Raw genomic sequence first — 23,311 nt, 5'->3', positions numbered from 1 at the left:
ATGGGTAAAATAAAGTTCATATTTCAATTAAGAAAACAGCCCTTGTTTAGGTGTGTTGTGTTTTCCTAATCGGAGGGAAACAGCCTGAAACACTCAAGAAAATCTGAAACCTTAATTTTTCACCTTCATATGACTGGAACATCCTTTGTAGTCCTGACTGGTATTTTATCTTCTACCCTCTTCTGTATTTTGCAATATAAAAAGTTTCCCATGGATGCTTCTTACAATGACGTACTGACCAACGCCTCATACCACCTGAAAGAAAGACAAGGGCTGCCATTTATCCCCGACATTGCAGCCTCCTCCTGGCATTTGCATCTGATAAGTACAAGACAGTACATGTTTGTGGCAAGGTGTTCACAGAGAGGCCATTGTTACCATCTTAGACACACACTGTACTTTCAAAGTAGCCGGCACACTTTGGCCCCGAGTGGGTCCAGCCCCTTTCCTCTTCCTCCTGCCTTTATTTTTCAAGCAGTCCATTTTGTCGTGTAAATGCAAGCCGCCTCCTCCACCCCCCGCCATATCGAGCAAGCAACCCTGAGCCGCAAAAACAACTGCATCCTTCCTGCACAAGCGTTGACTCAGCGGACTGTGAGGAGGGTGGGGTTTGAGCTGTGTGGGCGAGTGTGTGTGTGTGTGTGTGGGAAGAGGGGGGTGTAGGTGGTTGACTTTAGGAGGTTGGTGTCCAAACAAACGGCAGCTATGGGGCAGGGAAGGAGGAAGGGTAGGGGCAGCCATCAAAGGGCTAACAGAAGGAAGCACACTGTTTCCACACAGCCACAGTGGGGCCAAAGGTGGCCCTCTGGTTCCCACCCACTCCCATGAAGCCACTGGTTTTTAAGCGCTGAGCACTTCTGGAAATCTGGGGAAATGTGGCAAAGAGGAATTCCTGACCTTTTTTCAGAAGAAAAGCCTTTCATTGTGTGGCTACTGGAAAAGCATGTTTCAAATGCACCTTGTGTTGTAGTCATGCTGTGGCCTCGATGACAGGACACACTCGGAACCAACTCATTAATACAGTCTCAAATCTGTACTTCAAGCTTTTTCAAATAAAACAATGTCCCTGTTTTACCACAGTAGTTAAAATATAGGATATAGTGACAAAAGCTGTTTTCTCATGAACTCCAGACACTGTCCAAAGTTGATGTTTCACACTTTTCACACAACAGGAGATTCTCCAGCCATACGCGTTCTTCTAGGCCTACTGGAAATACTATGTTAGGTTAAAGTGCAATTCGGGCAGAAAATCATCCAATGGTCTTTTTCGGCAAATACACTCATCAAATAAGCCATCGAGACAGTTTTTTTCGTGTAACAACTATTAACAGAGAAATCCCCAACAGTCGCTAACAGCCGGACGTGGCTAACACTGATTAGCTTGGGGCAGTATGGCGAAAGCATTAAAACATCTTTTTTGACCACTAATACTGCTCAAAATAACTCCAAACCTCTGCAGTAGCATGAGAAGAGTCTCTACACAGAAATCAAAGCATAAACATAGTTAGTGAACCCAGAGTTTATTAAAAGAGTGTTTTAAAGACTTACCTACTGGCCCCTGTACCAGCTCCTCTCATAGTAAAGTCCATTCAAGTGGATTAGTCAATCCAAAAGGAAGGGGCCCATTGGTGCTTTGTTTTATGTTTTTTATGTTATGATTTCTCCGTTAATAGTTGTTACAGGATAAAAACTGTCTCGATGGCTTATTTGATTAATTTATTTGCCCAAAAAGAACATGGGATGATTTTGCGCCGGAATTTCACTTAAAGACGAGGGTTGCTGCCTCGGTAGAGTGTGCAGGAGGAAGGGGATGATGCGGATTACACAGTAGTCACGTAGCCGGTTAGTAATTTGGTCATAAACAACAAAGTCTCGTGTCTGATGTCAGCCCTTACGACAGAAGTTCTTGACGTCGTCTCTCCAGTTAGATATTTTCGTTGGCGTCTTCATGTAAATTTTTTCACTCTGTTTTCTCTTGCATAACTGAAACATCATCAACGAGCGCACTCACTCGCTGTGAAGTCTCCGGACTGTGCGTGCTGTCCACACATGGGCTCATTCTGACATTACACAGACAGGTGGAAATGGGCTTCCATAAACTACATTATTGGCTATAATAGATAATAAAATGTAATATCATAAGCATTGCATCGCAGAATAGCAGTAGTGTGTACATTTTCTTTATTAAGAGAATCTTAATGAAATGTTTTTACTTTAGAAAGATAGTGAAAGTGAGAGTATTATCCCTGGAGTAAAACTTTTAAATGAGCTGCATCTGACTTTATCTAAAGTAAAACTGTACCGCTATTAATCTGACTCCACTTCAGTGATGTTTCAGGAACAGCTCTTCCACCTCAGGCGAGTAAGTAGCTCATCACACTGCAGAAAGAACAAACCAGCCACCAGCCAAAGGTCTTTTTAATGTGTTGCTTGAGGAGAGGCTTGGAAGTCCTTTCTTTCTTGTTCAAAGTAACACCAGACAAAAGAAAATCTCCAACTAAATTCTCCTCACAGAGACCTTATCCTCCTTTCTTGGACTATGGGGAAATTTTAATGAACTACCGTCCTTGAGTATGAATGTCACTAAAGTGTAAATATCTCAACGGATTTAACAGGAAGACACTTTACTGTGTTGTTTTTGTAGCACACATTACTGACATGTTGACGACTATGGAAAAGGAAACTGGACATAACATGTCTGAGTTCACAGCATCATTCAGGAAATGGTGATTTTTAATAGAAGTTGTGGGGTTATCTGCTCATGATACTTACCAACAAAAGGCCAAAGTTATGTTTATATTACTTCATGACTGGCTGTGTTATCCTTTGGGTACATGATTTTGAGGATTTTTTTCCTTTCAGGTTCATTTACCACCTGTTACCACCAGTGTCAAGTGAGACATTATAAACAAATAGGACTTCTCGGGTGAATTTCAAAATAAAAGCCAGGCTAAACTAACTGGTCAAGAGAAAACCCATATGAAGATAAATGAGATGCATTTTCTTCTGTTCTTAACTTTGATTTAACCCACATTTAACCAGGTAAGATCCGTTGGGATCGATGATCTCTTTGGGTGAACTGGCGATGACAGTAGTATAAAAATGTGACGGACAATAATAATAATAACATAGAAAAAAAAACGTATTAAAATACCTATAGGCACAGTGACATGTTCTGACCGATTTATACACCACTGAAGGCTACTTACAGTAAGAGCTTCAAAATGAGAAAGAAGAGAAGTAAAAGAAGCCATCTATGCAAAAGTAGAGAAACCATCGCTAAACAGAGGAGGAGGTCTGAGACACCAGTCTCCAATTTATAATGCGGCCCTTTCATCCCTTCAGGAGATTCAACGATCTAACCTCAAAGAACAACTGTTCATAAATGGCCTCCTGTGACTCCAAAGACTGTCGTTAAGACTCAAAAGAGCACTAACAAAGTCCAAACCTACTTCCACCAATGACTGTCACTTGGAGCACAAAGGGTTCCAGTGACATCATCGGCCTTGTGAGAGGTTAAATACCTGGCTCTCCACACCAGTTAGTTGGACCAGTCCCAGCCTGGTCAGATGTGTACATGAACTGATGAAGCCTCTTGGATGAGAGGTGAAACGTCTTCCTAGACAAATATCAAGTCCAGTTGCTTTTGACTGAAGAGAACACTTTCAGATCCCTCCAAGTTATTGGTGTTAATCTGCACCTGGTGACATTGACTTCATTGTTGGACACCCCCTGTTTATCTGCAGCTCTCCTGGTGACTTTTCAGATGGGAGCTGCTCTAAGGAGATGGAAACCCTGATACAGCAGGTCGTTCAGATGAAGGCCAAAGGGATGACCCTCTCAGCCATCAGAGATAGGTTGGGCGTTCACAGTCTGTGATTTCAAGAATATTGAAACATTACAAGGACACAGATTAATTTAAGTCCATCAAAAAAAGCTGGTCGTCCATGTAAAACAAGTGCACGAGAGAACAGGATTATGAGAAGACTCTGAATAGGGAATCGGTTCAACACTGCAGCTGGAGTTGGTCTTCAGTTCAGTGCTAAACAGGACAAGGATCTGTCTCTGCAAACAGTGTCTCACTATTAAAGACAATTTGGAGTGACAGCCCACTCTGCAGTGACCAAACCTCTCATCAGCAGAAAGAATAAAAAGGCTAGACTTGCCTTTGCTGAGGAGCATGTTGTGTGGACAGAGGAGAACTGGTCCAGAGTGACTTCAGTCCTGACAGACTTCAGTTGTACGAACTGTGATCCCTGTCATCAGGTCAAGTCTGCCGGGGTGAGGGGCTGCACAGCCACTGACAGACGGCCTCGAGTCTGTTTCACTCACTGCTGTGGAAATGTTTGAGCAACAAACAGAATCACCTACTAATTGTTTTTCAGCCGTAAAGGCTATATATTTGGCATTACACGTCGCAGCTTTTATAAGATTAGCTGCAATAATGAAATGCATAAAACAACACAGTGAGAACGCACAGGGCAAAGTATCCAGATGCACTTTTGGTAGTGCACCTTTGGAACATTGTAGTTTCCTCACAGCAGGTCCACGTCAAATCACATATATAGCATAATTACAGAGCTGAGTTTAAGTGCAGTAGGATTCTCTGGGCACTGTGGTTGCCTTTTCTTTTCCGAAGTCCTTATGAACTTCCCTGACCTCATGAAGTTCTCGAGGTCAAGGAAAAGTGGTTAGGAATAGAAATAGGAGGTAAAATTTTTGAATATTCGACCGCAGCCCATGCCTTACTACCACACAGGTAGACTCATTATATCCTACATCAGGTCAGGGGAGCACTAGATAACTTATATGCCTCTCATTCGCATGGAAAGAAATGAATAAAGATTTTTAAAAAGTATAAAGAATATAGTACGGAAATAAATGGATGAATTAAAAATAATTGGGGTGGCTGGTGGCACAGTGGTTAGATCAGTTGCCCCATGTAAAGAGGCTGAAGCCCCCCCCCCTCTCTCTCACCCGATTTCCTGTCTGTATAATTATATACATAATATAAATATATAATAAAAAAGCATGAAAAGATGCCAAAAAAGAATCTTTAAGTAAGACAAATAAAGATAGATAAATAAATAGATAAGTAATGCATAAAAAATGCAAAAAACTCAGCTTTAAAATTATGAATATATATACACACACATAATAGGAACAATTTAACATTTTTAATGTTATTTTGTTACATGTAATGGAATATTTACTTCCATTTTATTTTTACAGGTAACGCAGAAGATTTGCAAGGTTTGAAGAACTGCATAAAGATTTTTTAAAGTATAAAGAACAAAAAAAAAAATGAATCAAAAATAAATACGGACAAATAAATGAATAAGAAATAATGCAGAAAACAAGTTCTAAAATTATGAAAATATATATATATATATCATGTTTATCATGCCACAACTATACCGCGTGTTTATCATGTCACATACTTCTTCCTCTGTATCTTCCACCTTACGCAACACTAACAAATGTTTTCAAAAATATTCAATTTGCCTTTTTATATATAAATAGGGAAAATTTAATATTTGTGTGGTTATTTTGTTACATTAAATGGAATATTTACTTCCTTTTTATACTGACAGGGGCAGTCCTCCATAATTCAGTGTCCACTCATTTGATTGACTGGCTTCTTAGTTAAGATAATCAAAATATCAATACTATTAATATTATATTGATACTGCACTCTTATTGTTGATACTGTACTCTTATTGTAGTTTATAGTTTGTATTTTATATTGTATTTTATATTTTGTACTTCTGATTGTATTGTATCGCTGCTACGATGACCTAATTTCTCCTCAGGGATAAATAAAGTTATCTATCTATCTATCTATCTATCTATCCATCTATCCATCCATCTATCCATCTATCCATCTATCTATCTATCTATCTATCTATCTATCTATCTATCTATCTATCTATCTATCTATCTCATGTGATCTACCGTTTGCTTGTTGCTCATGCAGATTTTACTGATGAAATCGATGAGAAAACCCCATTAATGTCTCCAAGGTGCGCTCCGGTTGTTTTATTTTGACAGTGCCGGCCGGATGTGGGCCCGTGTGTATGCGCGGGTCTTGACCGGGGCCTGTCATCTGACTCCTTTCCTGTCGGGAGAGAAAAAGTTCTGAAACCCCACCCTCTCCACTGACTGTAAGCACGGACGTAGCGGTGGTCCGAGGTTCTGGCGAGTGAGCACCGACCGAGGCAGAGGGCTATGATAATAAGTCACCATGGAGTTATCGTGCTGTTCGGATACCGAGTGGAACAACGGGACCACCGAGCTGGACCGGGCCACGCGCTCGACTCCGACTAGGAACTAAGGGCATTTGTTTGTGTTGCGTCTCTCTCTGTGGAAAGTAAAGTCAAGCGGGTTTGGATAGCTCTTCCTGTCACAAAGTCGGCGGTTCCCCCGAGTTTGTATGTTGTGCTAAAGCCCAGCTCACCGTGTGCTTCTGATAAACACCCTAAGTATGGATACTGTCGCTCAAAGGGATGCGGGATTTCCTGCGGGAGCGCCGCAAAGTTGCGGTCAGACGCCGTCGTTGGAGGTTTGGGTTTACTAACGCGAACCGGTGAGCCCTGGAACTTGTCGTAAAACACTGGCTGGCTGGACTGAACGCTCCTTTCCTGCTATTCTTCTCCGCTTCGCAGCGCTTCCTGCTTGTGGTGGCCGCTGCACTTAATGGCTAAAAATACATAAAAACTCCAAATGGACAGCTCTACGTAGGCCCAGTGGGACGCGTGATTTGGGATAGTTTCTTCTTGTACAACAACCTTTGGATGCGCTTGTTTCTGTCCTCACACTTTGAGTTTCAAGAACTCCCAACTCAACAGGTGGCAGTTTTGAACGAGGGAAGGGGAAGAGCTCATTCATCCCTAATGAAAGGATTCGAGAGCCTCTCAAATACAGGCCGGTGTAATCATGATGGGCTCAAACTGTGTTGGGAAACCGCACACTTGAACACAGAGATCATCAGTTGAGTCGCTGCCTTTCTGAGCTTTGAAACCCTTCTGGTCATCAGACAAAAATCAATCTCTCGACTGATTCTGTCTTTTCGCGCGGAGGGCTGTGCATGTGATGTCAAGACGGACGAAAGACACTCACCACTTGGTTGTCTTTGAATCCTCTCCCGCAGCCCGCTTGTTGGTCGAGCTCTTGAACACATTTCACTGGTCCCTGATGAACCAACAAGAAAGACAGGAAAGGGAGCGAGGCGCAATAAAGTACTCCTTTGTACTTTATTTTCAAACCCTTGGGGTGCAAAATCCGATCCAGTCTAAACATCTGCTCGAGGCTCCATGGAGCCACTGAAGAACATATTCAGTCGTGGCCCACTGTCCAACTGGAAGAATTTGGAACAATCGCAAAAAGGGAACTTCACCAACCCCGTGTGGACGGCCTTGTTCGACTATGAGGCCTCCTGTAAAGATGAACTCACCTTGCGTAAAGGTGACCTGGTGGAAGTCCTGTCTCTGGACTCTGAGATATCAGGGGATGAGGGCTGGTGGGCGGGTAAGGTCAACAACAAGGTGGGCATCTTCCCGTCCAACTACGGCTCCTTCAAGCCCAGCGGATACGGGAAGCTTCCAGGCGCCGGCGTGGTAGGTGAGCTCGGTCCGGCCGTGGTGGGCGAGTTCGAACCCGATGTTCTGGATTTCCGGGAGCTGAGCCTGGAGGAGGTCATCGGGGTCGGGGGCTTTGGAAAAGTGTATCGCGGTACATGGAGAGGCCGGCTGGTGGCCGTGAAGGCCGCCCGCCAAGACCCGGACGAGGATATCAGCGTGACGGCGCAGAACGTCCGGCAGGAGGCGCGTTTGTTCGCCATGCTCACTCACCCGAACATCATTGCCCTGAAAGGCGTCTGCCTGCAGGAGCCCAACTTGTGCCTCATCATGGAGTACGCCTCGGGTGGGGCGCTGAGCCGGGCGCTGGCGGGGCGTCGCATTCCGCCGCACGTCCTGGTCAACTGGGCTGTGCAGATAGCCAAAGGGATGTTGTATCTACACAGCGAGGCCATCGTCCCCGTCATCCATCGGGATCTCAAGTCCAACAACAGTAAGTCTCTAAGGCTGCAGTGCAAGTCTTTCATCACTCAAACTCAGTCCCATTCTGTCGGCGTTGCACTGATGAAATTAAAGGGCACAGACTTATTTACTGGGCCCTCTGTGTGGCAGCATGCCCCATGGCAGTGGTGGAACGCGGTGTACTACATATAAAGCTGCTCCTCTTAGTATACAAGGCCACATCTAGAACAAAGGCGACCTTTTAACTCACTGAACATACTGTAAGGCCTGTGCTCCAGTAGAATGAACTCAAACATGTCATTAGTGTGGGAAATGTAATCACCCCTCCACTTTTGATTCTGTACCTTCATTGGGACAGTCCCAGTCATTTTTTATTATAGTTCAGAGTATAGAGTTCTAGTTCAAGATCATGACGGAGCATTAAAAAAATCAGACCAGTGGTTTTTGGATGGTAGCCCGGTCACGTGTGTCTCCAAAATGTAGGCCAAGGCTACAGAGATGTAAATATGTTGTTGATAGAACAGAATGCCATGCTTTGCTAGCAGAGGTCAGAAACACAAGGGGCGGCTGTACGTCCAACTCACACTTTGGACCCTGCCGCCCATGGGGCACCTGGGAAAGGTCTTGCGTCAGTGTTTCGGGGCCCAGACACGTACGCGCTGAACCTTGTCATTAAAGCTACACTGCGGAGACTTGTATCACTGATAAAGCTTTTATTCTGCCCCCCCCCCTTTTTTTTTTGAAGCAGAACAAGTGCCCTTCTCAGCTCGAACAGTACTTTTTGCTAACCTAAATGCTGAGCCACCTGAATTTTACAGCAGCCTCCCCTCTGTTATCATTCCTGTGATGCGGCATATAATCCCCGTCAGCTCTGTGGCTGTATCTGTTGTGGTCTGAAGGATTTCCACCCATCCTCTGATCAATCCTTTCAGTTCATCATCATGGCTGCTCCTTGTTTAACTTGGAACGACTGACTCTGCAAAACATTCAGCACTGTCGGTTCTGAGAATGTGACCTTGGTTGGGAGCGGTGGAAGGTTTACTCCCTTCATTCACGCTTTGTTTAAAGCTCAGACTCCTTTCAGCATTTCCATCTTTCCCACTTTTGAGCGAGCGCTAAACTGTTTCCGTCCAGGCCTCTTCACATTCTCTTCAGCATCTGCTCACTCTTTGTTTCACCCTTTCACCCTGGTGTTGGCTTCTTTCCCGGTGAGACCTCTCCACCTGAAAAATGTCTCCTGTAGTGCGAAAGAAAGTTGAGTTATGTCAATAAAGTGTTTGTATGTGAGGCTGGCCAACACAATCGCTCTATCTGAGCGCCGGGAGATGGTATCGCTCTCCTGCCTCTTGCTTTTTTTAAAATTCTTCTCCGACTCTTTGTCCATGGCCTGTCACTACATGTCTCCATATAGCTATAGCCCTGTTGTGCCACTGTGCAATATCCTGTTGTGGTGGTGGTTGGGGGGGGGGGGGGGGGGGGGGGTGTTGTGGTTGAGTGTGCTGACAGGTTAAGCACACAGATGCGAGACCATCTCAACATAAGAGCATTTTAAAGGAAAAATGCCCCCTAGAATACTGTTAAAACATCAGGTGATGGCTCTGACAGTACAGAATGTACTAAAGCACCAAGTGATGTCAGTTCCTCACAATAATGGTGCAAGTTCTTCTTTCAAGAGCTGGCTTTTTGCGCCCGTGCTCTGCAATCATACAGGGAGAAATCTGACTACACTGTAGCCGAAAGTGGACCATCATGCAATGGGGTAACGAGATGATTTTACCAGAAAAGTAGAACCTATTGATAGTATAAGAGGGAGGCTGAGAGAAATAGAATTCCCCCAGAACAGAAACAAGTGACCCAAGAACATTACTACATTAAAAGAAGATGCCTTTTTGAGCAGCTGTTCCACTGATGGGTGAAGGTGAAAAGTCATCACCATCACTTAGTTGTAGTTAATGACCAGAGGAGCGCTTTGGCCTGTTTTTGAAGATGCTGATGAAGCAGCGTCATTGAAAAAGAAGGAGAGTGCACGGTAGGGCCCTGCAGCTGAATCCAGAGCCATGACGCTTCCTGCTACTACTATAACTATTAGTCATATATACTGTCACTGGTCTTATAAATTATAACATTTGTAGCCATAAAAACACCATCAGTGGTATGTATCGCTGTACCATAGCTGCTATTGCCACTACTCATCATTGATCATGTTTGCCACCATAATTATTATCATTTTCATAATCTATCACCTTAGCTGTGCTTGTTTCTACTACTCTACTATATTAACTGCTATAACATATAAGTCATATTCACATTACTATAGATATTATTATAGTTACTGTTACTTTGTGGTTGCCTGCATCTCTGGGACTCTCTCTCTGTCTGTCTTTGTCTCTCTCTGTCCATCTGTCTGTCTTTTTCTCTCTTTCTCTCTTCTTTTCTTCCTCTCAACCGGTGCAGACAGATGTCCGTCCTCCATAGAGCTGGGTCTGTTAGTTCCTATCTGTTAAAGGAAAGGTTTACGTTGCCACCGTACTCTACGGGGGAATTGTTGGGTCTATGTAAATCATAAATAAGTCATAGAGTGTGGTCTTTACCTAGTGCCCTGAGATAACTTTTGTCATGATTTGGCACTGTAAATAAAATTTAATTGAATTGAATTAGCGGCCCGACAGGAATTCCACTGAATGTAAATACAGAACAGCGTAGAGGAGCCTCTTTCTCTCACCGTACATATCTGGGGATGAGAGGCCGGGGACTTTTCACACCTTACGCACTCAGTCATTTTCTGTTTTTAGCAGACTAGTGTTTTGCTATCTGGTCGTTATCTAAATGAGATCTCCAGGCTTTACCGCTCTAAAGCCATGCAGCTCTGCAGGATACAAGGACTCCTTTTAGATTCCTACTGAAATCAAATTGCACGTGGTCAGAATGCTGCTGTTTTTTAGCAAATCCTTTCATTTCCACCATCATTGGCTAACACAGACTGACAGCCATCGTCAGTCGCTCAAAACCTCAGACTGAACTGTGACCCACATTAGATTTCTATCTGACGGCTGCTTCTTATCTACAGACAAGGACATGTGTCTCATGATACACCTTGGCGGGTTGAACATACTACCAAACAACAATAGGAGAAGATTGCTCTGCTGACATCAGTTTGCAATTTTAATTTAATTAGTTTAATTTCCAGTGGGTTTGAAAGCATAAATAGTTTTTAATTTTTCGGCTACAAAAGGGTATGTAAACATTGACATGTTAAAGTTATATCGCTGACCAAAGACTGTTAATAGGGATGGATGATGCATCCACTCCCTCCCCCCATACAAAAGCGATTTCAAAACATCTTGGATACAGGCGCTGCCATATTAGAATTTTGCAACCAAAGTCTGTGCAGTAGTGATCGGGCAGCATCAGTCCCGCCCATTCATCTGTCTGACCAATCCCGTCCCAATCAGAGCTGTCAGTCATGACGGTTCAGCCTGTTTGTACAGCATCAAATAACTAATCAAAACTAAAATGAACACTTGAATAAACATCGGCGTGTTTAAAAAGGACCTAAATTGACCGAAACCGCCATTGGTTTTCCTCTTTTAATGAAGGGGCAGGGTTTATTACCTATACCGCAGCCAGCAACCAGGGGGCGATTCAGATTTGGGCTTCACTCACCCGAACATCATTCAGATTTCGGCTTCACTTTCGGGGAGCTGTCGAGGCGTCCATCTTTATACACAGTCTCTAACATGTCATTTACATATCCAGCAAATTAGCAACATTAGCACTCATTTTGGGTCATGTGGTTAATGTAAAGCCAATATTCACTCTCTTTTTACCTCTGGTTTGCAGTACCTGAGAAAGAGATCTGGCTCTTTAAATGCCCACCAGATCACCAACTATGTCTGTCTGTAGTTTATTGCTCCGTTGTTTGTGTGAAGATATTCATTAGTGCTACTTTAAGTTCTCTGTAATTGAAATGCGAACATATCTTCTTGCTGCAGTACAGTACGATGCTTGCTATCAGTAGCCCTCATTCAGTCCAGCTGCCGTCCTTCCACTGTCAGTTATGTGCACAAAGCCTTCATAGATGCAAAAACAGCTATAGGCATCGCCACAAGCCATAAAACTCTGCACAGGCTGTAGTTAGAACTGGTGGGGAAAGTGCCAAGCTAAGCACTTGCTGGGCTGGAACTCACAGGCCTTTTTTTCAGGAAGAAGCCACAGTTAGATCTTGGATCAACATGTCTTTTTCTTTTTTCTCCACGAGTGGACAAACATCTGATACATCCCTCTACCAGCATGTTTTCATTCTGGGCCCCCAGTGTCCTGGCGGCTGGGTGTGTGATGTTTGCATGTGTGTGGTGAACTGAACTCTTGTTACCACTGCACACATGCACACACATGCACACGCACACGCACACACACCACCATCCCCCTGTTTAGCAGCAGGAACCATCAGGGCAATTTAGACACTTTATTTTGTGAAGGGAATTAGGGATTTAAAACCTGATAAAGTCTGAGCACGCACCTGTGTTTTGTTGAGGTAGTAGTTTTACCATTTAACGTGTAGTTAGGTTTATAAGTGAGCCGATAATAAAGTTCAGCTGGCCATTAGGGAGAAAGAACACGATAAAAACACCTACAGTTTGTACCGATATAGAGGAATTTAGCAGTGAAGGATTTCAGTAAGGCTTGACCTTTGCAGTTAGATTGCCTTTTATTGGCTGCTGTGTGCGAATCTGTGTTGTCTTATTCAACTCAAGATATTACATACAATACAAGTTCCTCATCTCAGGCAGCAACTAAAATGGATCAGGCTAACTACCACCATTACCCATGAATGAATGTCAATACACTTGCTTGGGGAAAAACCTGTTTCCTTGATATGGCACCATCACCATGCATGTGTCATCAGTTAAATGACAATATACATCTTGAATTTTGCCCATTTTCGTGTCCTCAAGATGAGCTGATCGGCTTAGCTAAGCATAAAGACTGGAAGCAGAGAGAAACGGCTATCCTGGCTCATGGGGGAAAAAATAAATATGAAATTAACAATTTATGGTTATGCTAAGCTAGGCTAACCACATCCTGAACCTAGCCCTGTGCTTATCGCACAGACATGAGATTGATATTGATCTTCTTATCTCATTTTGAGAAAGAAAGTGAATGACTGTGAGTCAATGAAGATTAGTTTATTTTAATCAGTTCAGCACAGTATACATCTACTTTGAACCCCTTAAACCAGGAAATAAAAATAGGTTAAAATTCTCGATAATATCAGCACAAAAACAATCACCCAGAAACTTTAATCTAGAAATCCTGTTATCAATACTGGCCTTGAAAAACCTTCATGACAATTAAGCGACAAGGCGATATAAGATGTATATCGTCCAAGCGATAAAATGTCTGCCGTAAAACCAGCAGTCAAATGTTTTCTGTTCCAGTCCTTGCAGGTTATGTTCAGTTTACACTAAAGTTGTTAATGGAAATAAATAAAATGAGAATATACTGAGCACTTTTTATTTGTCAAGTGTTTGATTCACACAGGTGAATCAAAAACAGAGTTCACCATGTGTTTATTTTATACAGACTATTTATGGAATTACCAGAAAACCTGCTGTATGGTATTATTGAGTTATGAAATGATCTTCAGGATAGAAAATTTTTGCCATATCACACAGCCCCACACAGAGTCCACTTGCTGGCTTTTTTTTCTTCACATGGTCTTCATCAGCAAATGATGCCATGTTGTTATCACATGACCAAGTATGGAAGTTTGGGCACACGGTAAAGGGGGTCGTGTAGTCAGAATCAGCATGACGTCTCCTAATAACAACAAATCACTACCGAGTAGTGGCAGGTGATTTACATTGTTGAGATCGGTAAATTCTGAACTTGCTGATTTTCAGCCATAACTGTGACATTTAAATATATTTAAGTTATAAACAACTGTCTGGCCATACCTGATGTTTCTGCTGTGCTTATTTTATGTCCTGTGTTGTTTTGCCCAGCTTCTTTGAATAACCATATCTAGCGTTACCAACAGCCACCCTTCACAGCTGGTCAGACTGACTGTTTCTTTTGAGTGGCGCCTTTCTCTGTGGTCCGTGGCCTAACTGGTAAATTAGGTCACCAACCTAACCTTGGTGAAGGTGCTGTTAATAATGAGGTATCAAAGCGTCAAACATGCATTTAAGATGAAAGTATATGCAGATGTTCCTTTTGCTCAGTGCCGTTGAACTGTATCCGGGAAGCACAGGTTTTGTCCCCGGAAGTTACTGTAAACAAACATTGTGATCGGGTCTATATGGGTCACATCCCATGGAAAAATGTAGCAAGTGGACCTAGAGTTATAATAATTATGTCAAATTTGGGTATCGCTGTGATATCGTGTAAAAATGCAACCTGAAGTAATGATATGCATTCATATACACCATGGGGTACCACTCTGAAATGAATTACCCACTACATGTCTGCTTTGAAAATTAACTGAATTACTCAACTAGCTCACCACTTTTGATCCACACCACCACGAAGAACATGTTTATGCATAGGTGAATTTTAATTTTTATTCAGCAGGAGACATGTCCTCAAATGTGGAGTGCAGCAGAAATTCATCATGATGAAGTTACCCACCCATAAAGGTGGCTGCATCTTTAGTGTCGGTTTGCTGATTGGTATATCCGAGAGGTGCCTGGGGTGTCCTGGCAGGGAGAGGGAAGGGGTCCCCAAGGGTAGACTCAGCTGTGTTGCTGCTGGCTCAGTGAGTGTCAGTGTGTGATAAAGCCAGCCTGACTGTGTGTGTAGCTTAGCCAGCTGCCTGGCTGCATCGTTCCCCTACTGTCTTTATTCTATAGTTTGGAAAAGACAGGCAGGCAGAATCCAAAGATCCTAGGCTCATGTTGGATTAACGAGCAGGTTAGATCTGGAGATTTGACAGATTCTTATGTGTGAGTGTGGAGTGGCCAATATTTAGCTGCAAGTTTCTCAAGGCGCGAAACGATAGCAGTATTTTTCCATCAAAGCGCTTTTCTTTTTTTGATATCTTGAATTTTGCCCATTTTCATGTCCTCAAGATGAGCTGATCAGCTTAGATTAGCATAAAGACTGTAAGCAGAGAGAAACAGCTATCCTGGCTCATGGGGGGAAAAAAGAAATATGAAAATAACTATTTGTGCTTATGCTAAATTAGGCTAACCACATCCTGACTCTAGCCCTGTGTACAAACATGAGATTGATGTCAATCTTCTCATCTTATTTTGAGAAAGAAAGTGAATGATGATGAGTCAATAAAGATTTGGTTATTTGAATCAGCTCAGCACAATATAAATCTACATTGAACCCCTTAAACCAGGAAATGAAAATAGGTTAAAATTCTCGATAATATCAGCACAAAAAAAATCACCCAGAAACTTTAACCTAGAAATCCTGTTTTCAATACTGGCCTTGAAAACCTTCAGCTGAATTCTGTCCAGACATTTTGGGAAAGTGCATTTCCCAAAAATATTGAACGATTCACTTATTGCCTATCATTAGACTGAAAATTACATACTAAAAAATGTTCAATTTGAGTTATTCATGCTTACACATCAGGGGATATCCTTCTGTTTATACCAGGACACAACCTCCAACATGGAAGTGCCCAAGATGGCCACTTGATGATCCTATTTGATTATAAACATGTATAGCTACCTATTTCTCTATGCAAAAGAAATCGAAAAGAGTAAAGAGTTGGTAAAGAATAGCCACACTTAAAGTGCAATTCCGGTGTAAAATCATCCCAGGCTCTTTTTTGGCATATTCGGTCATCAAATAAGCCATCGAGACAATTTTTTCGTGTATAAACGGAGTAAACTGAACTATTAACGGAGAGATCCGGTAGAGTCGCCACAACACCGGCAGTGGTCGGCTGTTAGCTAACACTGATTAGCTCGGGGCAGCACGGTGAAGACATTAAAGCGGCTTTTTTAACCACTAATACTGATTGAAATAACCAAACTTCTGCAGTAGCATTAGAAGAGTCCCTAAAGCACCGACAACGTAGTTAGTGAACCCAGAGTTTATTAAAAGAGTGTTAAAAGACTTACCAACTGGCCCCTGTACCAGCTCCTCTCATAGTAAGTCCATTCAAGTGTATTACCAAAAGTCAATGCTTTGTTTTCTGTGTAAGGACTCTTCTCCAGAGGTTTGGTGTTATTTTGAGCAGTATTAGTGGTTAAAAAAAAAAGACGTTTTAATGCCTTCACTTTACTGCTCCGAGCTAAGCGGTGTTAGCGAAGGCCAGCTGTTAGCCACGTCCAGCTGTTAGTGACTCTACCGGATTTCTCCGTTAATTGTTCATACACGAAAATAATGGTCTCGATGGCTTCTTTGATGAGTGTATTTGCCGAAAAAGACCCTGGGATGATTTTACACTGGAATTACTGAAATGATTAATTGATTGATTTTTTTCACACCCCTATAAGGTAATGGAACAAAGTTCATCATGTGATTGATCCAGAAGCTGCAATTCCACCATTCGCCCACTATTTCAAATTGGCTTCAAAGCCTGGCACACGTTGAATTTTATTCTGGCTCTTCAGAAACCTACGGGTGAAGTCACAGAGGCTACGTCCATATTTAATACAGTCTATGGTTTATACACCTGAACTGGCACTTAGTCCTTCCAGGACTGCTACCACTGAATCTGACCTTCCAGCTCAAATCATCACTTAGACGCCAAGTGACATTTCATCTCCTTTCGCAGTCCATAGTTCAACTGAATCTTCTACTCCTTTCAGCACTTTCACTTTGAAAACTTTTCCTTGAACTCATACATTGTAATTGCCATAACACCTTTTTTCCACTAATTGTATTTCAACTGTTGGTTCAGCTTCGTTCAACTTTTCTATTCCACTTTTTCTTGTTTAATGTGCACATTTTCTTCAGAAATGTTCAGGGCTGTCCTTGATTAAAGAAATCCTTAGTCGACTAACAGTCAGTTCAATCCTCAGATCCGTAAAACCGAGTTTCTCCACAAAGGATCACACAGAAGCACCACTTTAAATCTTGTGTTTACCAGAAATGGGCTCATACGTTCCTTGGAAATACGTCACACAGCATGAACAAAGCATAAAAAAATGACTAATCATCCAAGAAATCTCAGTGAGCTAAGACCAAAACTGACCATTAGTCAACTAATCTACTAAAAAGGGTCAACCTTTTCTTCTGCAGGCAATTATCATGTTGTTACGGTTGTTTCTTGTGATTTTTCTTTCTCCCGGGGTAGAAAAGACACAATCTCAATTCAAACTCAGGGTGCCATATTAGAAATGTTAACGTAAACTATCCAAACATACTGGAGTGCAGCCCATTAAAACACACTGCACTCTTCTGAATTCAGGTTGACACAGTTAGTGTAATGATCATATTTAATCAAATGAACTGTGAATGCTGACCTCTTAGTTTGAAACAGTGCGTCTTCACACACAGGAGACTCTATTTACTGTAGGTGCCCATACAATGACTGCACACCCACGCTTAGTTGTGTGTGTGTGTGTGTGTGTGTGTGTGTGTGTGTGTGTGTGTGTGTGTGTGTGTGTGTGTGTGTGTGTGTGTGTGTGTGTGTGTGTGTGTGTGTGTGTGTGTGTGTGTGTGTGTGTGTGTGTGTGTGTGTGTGTGTGTGTGTGTGTGTGTGTGTGTGTGTGTGTGTGTGTGTGTGTGTGTGTGTGTGTGTGTGTGTGTGTGTGTGTGTGTGTGTGTGAGCAGGATGAGTGAGGGGGCAGAACAACAACTGCAGGGGAGGAGGAGAAAGAAGAAAAGCAGACAGTGGAAGGTCAGAGCGCACAGGAAGTAGAGAGGTTTCCAGAACTCGGCCAGAGTGAACTCTGTTGTTGTTTTTTCCCGTCTCCAGTCTGAAAAGCTCCTTCTCAGCCCGAGCTCTTTCTCGCTACAGAGATCACAAGACTTAATTGATGGAAGAGAAACTGGTTCTAAGTATTAGGACACATTTGTTTTGAGTTCAGGAAGGAAACCAACAAAAGGAATGTTCATCGGTGTCGTAAAACTGCTCGTCTTTGTTATGGCTCGTGATTTCGCGATCATTTGAATTCTCATGGGGTGTAGGGTGCTTCAGTTAGGGACATGGGGAAGTATTTTTTTTTTCTCTGACAATATTTTTTCACTTCTTTTTTTCTTTTCCTTTTTTCGTTCTCTTGCTCTTATAGCTGTCCTGTTCATATTCCAGTTTAGATTAGTTAGTCCAGACAAACAAGTAATCTCATTCATTTATTAAAATGATGCCCTCGAGGAAGCTCTGCTTCTGAGATAAAAGTTTCAATAACTGCAACTCCACTCTGCTCACCACAGACATTCTAAGTCCCTATAAGATACCATATTAATGCCAAGAAGCACATTCATGTTAATGTAAGGTCACAGACAGATGTCAGGTAATATTACATCCTCTTTTCCAGGTACATTTCTAAAAACACAGAAATCTTTTTCGCAACTTGCATTTTGACCCTAGTTCATGAGCCGTAGTTCCTGGCTCTTTGTACCTGGTTGTGTTACATGTACGTCTTCACAGCATACCTCCCACCTCTGCCTCACTACCTGGACCTCCGAGCTGCTGGGGTGGGGCCAGTAACGACCCTCCTGTCTCAGTTGGGGAGGAAATGGCGCTAATGAAGGTTAAATTTCAACACATGAGCACTGGATTGTTAATAAGTGACTTCACAGCCTTGCCTGGCAACAGATACTTTGCACAAGGAGTCATGTTTCAACCACCAGTACAATGTTGTCCACGTTATTATCATTGTCATATTCTATCACCTTAGCTGTGCTTGTTTCTACTATTCTGCTGTATTAACTGCCATAACATATCAGTCATATTCACATTACTATAGATATTATTATAGTTGCTGTTACGCTTTGGTTGCTTGCATCTCTGGAAGTGTGTCTGTTTGTCTCTCTCTGTCCATCTTTCTGTCTTTGTTTCTGTCATCGTCTCTCTCTGTCCATCTGTCTGTCTTTGTCTCTCTCTGTCCATCTGTCTGTCTTTGTCTCTCTCTGTCCATCTGTCTGTCTTTTCTCTCTTTCTCTCTCCTTTTCTTCCTCCCCAACCGGTGCAGACAGATGTCCGTCTGTCTGTTCGTTCCTGTCTGTTAATGGGAAGGTTTCTGTTGCCACCGTTCTCTGCGGGGGAATTGTTGGGTCTATGTAAATCATAAATAAGTCATAGAGTGTGGTCTTTACCTACTCTGTAAAGTGTCCTAAGATAACTTTTGTTATGATTTGGCACTATAAAGAAAATTGAATTGAAATTGAATTGAGTTGTAATAGACCACGTTTTAAAAGGCAGCCCAACAGTTAAGACAATATGTCACCCCCAAAAACGACCATTTGTATATCAGTTGCCTTGGATTCATGAAGAAAACTTTGTTTTTGTTGTGTGCCTCCGCAGAGAACGGAGAATGAAAACACGGTGAAGTCTTGATGAATTTAAGAGATGGGGGTCCACGTTTAAGAGATGGGGGTCCACGTGTCCTTAAGCACGGCGAAACTATATCAAAACATCCCTTCACAAAGTCTCACACAACTCATGCAGTATATCCAGTCTCATTTGCCCAGTCGTATGCTCAGCACTTCCCAAACATGCATTGTCGCTAAAACATTAACATTTCCGCATGACAGTCTCCCGCTTGCACAGACTTGCAATGTACTAATCGGACAAATAGTGGCCTTACGCAAGCTTCTCAGACCAGTAGGGGACGAGTAGTGAAGGTGTTGTGAATAGGAAAGTTTTCTTCACGAATTCAAGGCAACACTCTGTAATTGATGTACAAATGGTCATTAAAGGGTGAAGTACTCCATCAGAGCAACACATTTGTTATTAACTTAAGTGATGTAATTAGACAGAACCGACACCGTCAACCTGGAGAGGTGAGACCCGACAAACCTGATTAACATTTGCCAACAGCAGAGCACGGAGTGTGTCTTCCATTAAATGAGTCATTCTAAGTGTGTCAACACTCTCCACTATGCAGAGTGCTAGAATAACTGCGTGATGATAAAAGAAACATCAGGGATTTCATGTTTTATCTAGAGACGGCACTTTGGTGCAGAAGGGGAATGTTAAAATATACTACAACCTGAATCACAACTTCATGGTCACATCCATCAAATGAAAGAAATGCCCCCTCAAACTGATCGCAGCCTCGGCTTATCAGTTGGTTTTGGTCTGGTTATTAAACTCACCGATGTTGCCCAATTCCTACACTCAGTGAACTTACTGCGTGCCCCTGAGCTAAGACGAAACTCCAGCTCTAGTTTCATCTCCTGCACTGCGATTACGCCCTATCACACTCTCTCTCCCTCTCGCTCTCTCTGTCTCTCTGTCTCTCTGTCTCTCTGTCTCTCTCTCTCTCTCTCTCTCTCTCTCTCTCTCTCTCTCTCTCTCTCTCTCTCTTCTCTCTCTCTCTCTCTCTCGCTCTCTCACACTCTCTCACTCACTCTCTCACTTGCTGCCTGGTCAGAGGTTGCCAGACTGTCTGTCAGCCTATGGCCTCGTCCCTCAGGGGACAAAGCTCCCGTTCTTCCTGGGGAAAGCCCCCACCCTGCCGGAATTCTCCCTTCGCCTACGGGTGCAGGGAAAGGGGGGGGGGGGGGTAGAGAAAGTATAGAGGAGGCTGCTAGAACAGATGTAGGTATTTAAAAGCCAATACAGATATGTAAATTTGACCAGTTCCCTGGAGAGGATTTGGACTTTGGGTCGAGTTTATTTGCAGATATTTTAGTCTCTGATGAAGACAAACTGTCAGAAGCCACATCAACCAATAGCTGCCTCATACAGTATAGGCCTCAGCTTACATATCAGTCTGACTAGCAAAGATAGGAGGGGGTGAGGAATGATAGCATACATGAGAAAAATGCGGTGAGAGATGGTGATGAAGCTCCAGAGCTGAATTATAGAGAAAACATAATTAAGTGAGGTGCAGAGTGAAGAGGCAGGGAGCGGCTTTGTGGAGCTGACTTTTGCATCTGGCATGTCCTTGTGACAGGGATAGTTGGAGAAAGAGTGTCCTGCAGCTGAAAGGTTACAGCCTTTATCACGGCATGTTCAGAACCAGCCACATGTCCTCTCAGATGTCCTTGAGCAGGACATTGACTCTTTACAAGCTTTTGCTCTTGGTTGGGCGCTGTAGATGTAATTGAATGTTTACTTAGCCCACTTTTAATTACTGTTGCTACACCTTACAACGATAACGATGGCAGATTTGCCACTGGAAATCTGTAGTATTTTTATTTTTTGTTTTAACAATGGGTCTTTAGACAGAGGTAGACTAAAGCCGACTTTGTATCTCAAGCTAGCAGCTATCCATTTTGCCGGCTAAAATCACATCTGACTGACAAATTGTATCAGTTAAAACTAGCTAGCTAATTAAGCAAACGTTAGCTCCATCAGTTGGTAGAAAATACTATGTCCTTCTTCAACTTTCTTTAAAAGATGTTTTCAGCTGAGTCATTTAAAAACAAGAATCTTGTAAAAGGGGTCTCAAGTATGCAGGTGGTGGCTAAATATAGGATATTGTGATAAGAGACTGATGGCTAAAGCTAACAGCTACCTGTCAAAAAACAAAAAACTCACCAACTTATAAACAGCTTTGTTCAGCCAGTTAGTCCAAGTAGCCTCTTATAAGTATGATATGGAAAATGTGAGATCATACTATTATTTAATTTTAACATAACCCTGTTTGGCTGCTCAGCTTTCATACTTGTTACTGTTATTTAACAGCATTTTATTATTAACGTGGAAAGAGAGAGCCTTTAGGGGGACACAGCTATGTGTTACTTTGGCTAACGGCACACTATCATTAACGGTAGCTGGAGTCTCTGGAGTGTAAACTCCAAATCCAATAAAGAGCCGGAGTTGCTAATGATAGCTTGAGGATCCTTTTCATAGTTTTAAGAACCTTTCTTTTTACTGTACCCTTGTATGCGCCATCCTTGTAACCAAGAACTAGGAACAATCGTATTTATTGAAATAGTGTTTTAGCTTTACTTCAGAGTAGGTACTAGCAAGAGGAACTACCATCATCTCGTACGAGCTAACTGGCCTGCTAATTTCACTATACCTTCAATGCACGGCATAGAGACGGACAGGCGGGTTAGCTGTAGTCTGCCTGCGGTGGGGAGTGGGGTGGAAGGACAGGCTAGCTTAAACCACTTCAGCGTTCCAGTGTGAAAAGCAACCAGCAAGAACAACCTTAACATATGTAGTTCTCTGTAGGTCCTCAGTGAACAGTTCCTCTCAGGGAGTCCTCAAAGCCATTTGGTCCGAGAATGCCAATTGAAAACATCCAGGACCAGCTTTCATACATTACACAGGGTGCAATCTGTAACCCTTCAACCTGATGGAACGTAGTGACTTAAAGGTTGAATATGGAGCACGAGCAGAACACTGCCATCTAGGGTCTCAAGATCATAGTCGCATCAACAAAAAATAATTCCAGTAGTCCGGTTGCCAGGTTTGTTTTGTTTCAGAGTGTGTCAGCGATCAGCCTGCAGCATGTCAGTGATGAATCAAACAGGGGAACCACTAATTTGGACTAATCAATTAAATTTACAACAGCATTTAACATTAGCCAGTCTTCAACTGGAAGTCTTTCTTTGAGTGGTGTGTGATCCATTAGCTAGCTCTCAACTCTAAATGATTCTTGTGTCTGTAGCAACAACAGACAACCCTGGCAAAAAATAAAATAAAATATTAATTATTATTTTTATGGAAAAGCAATTCTTTCATTCTGTACCCTTCAAAACGCCCCGTGGGTGTTTATTATTTCTTTTAATAAAGTTTCTCCATACTTAACCTTTAATAGTGGGCTCCTTGGCCTTGGAAGTAATTCTAAGTTATTAGGTTATAAGCCTAGTGAGTCGGACACACTAATCATTGCTGCTTGTCTTACTGTTAAATCCAATAATGATAAACACTTTAGCTTTTGTATTGTTGGTTGTGCAGAGGCTAAAAAAATCCCCCCAAAACACCACTTTAATTGCATTGACATTGTCCATTGGCAGTTCTATTCTTCGTGTGCTGACTTCCTCGAAATACAAGGCCACTACATCTGTAATGATGTCAGAGCAAGTTCCATGAAACTATTTAACTTCATTTGAAATTTCACGGTGTATTTTTAACCAATGGTTCAACTGATTTTGCACACTAGACTGGATTTTACCCAGCTGTTATGAAATCCAAATAGAATGACAGCTCTTGTTTGATGAAATTGGAAGAAGGTGGGCAA

General features: G+C 42.5%; 1 protein-coding gene across 1 annotated transcript in view; it reads left to right on the top strand.

Moving 5' to 3' along the window:
* Positions 1 to 6,182: 6,182 nt before the first annotated feature.
* LOC310964213 (mitogen-activated protein kinase kinase kinase 11) overlaps positions 6,183 to 23,311 on the top strand; it is a 56,665-nt gene continuing 39,536 nt past the window's right edge. Inside the window, exon 1 of the mRNA XM_083937264.1 lies at positions 6,183 to 8,070. Coding sequence (XP_083793390.1) covers positions 7,314 to 8,070 — 757 coding nt within the window. The 5' untranslated portion in view covers positions 6,183 to 7,313. The remainder of the gene's footprint in view (positions 8,071 to 23,311) is intronic.

Source organism: Echiichthys vipera (genome assembly GCF_963691815.1).
Source record: "Echiichthys vipera genome assembly, chromosome: 22".
NCBI classification, from domain to species: domain Eukaryota; kingdom Metazoa; phylum Chordata; class Actinopteri; order Perciformes; family Trachinidae; genus Echiichthys; species Echiichthys vipera.
This window is presented reverse-complemented; position numbering and strand designations above follow the sequence as displayed.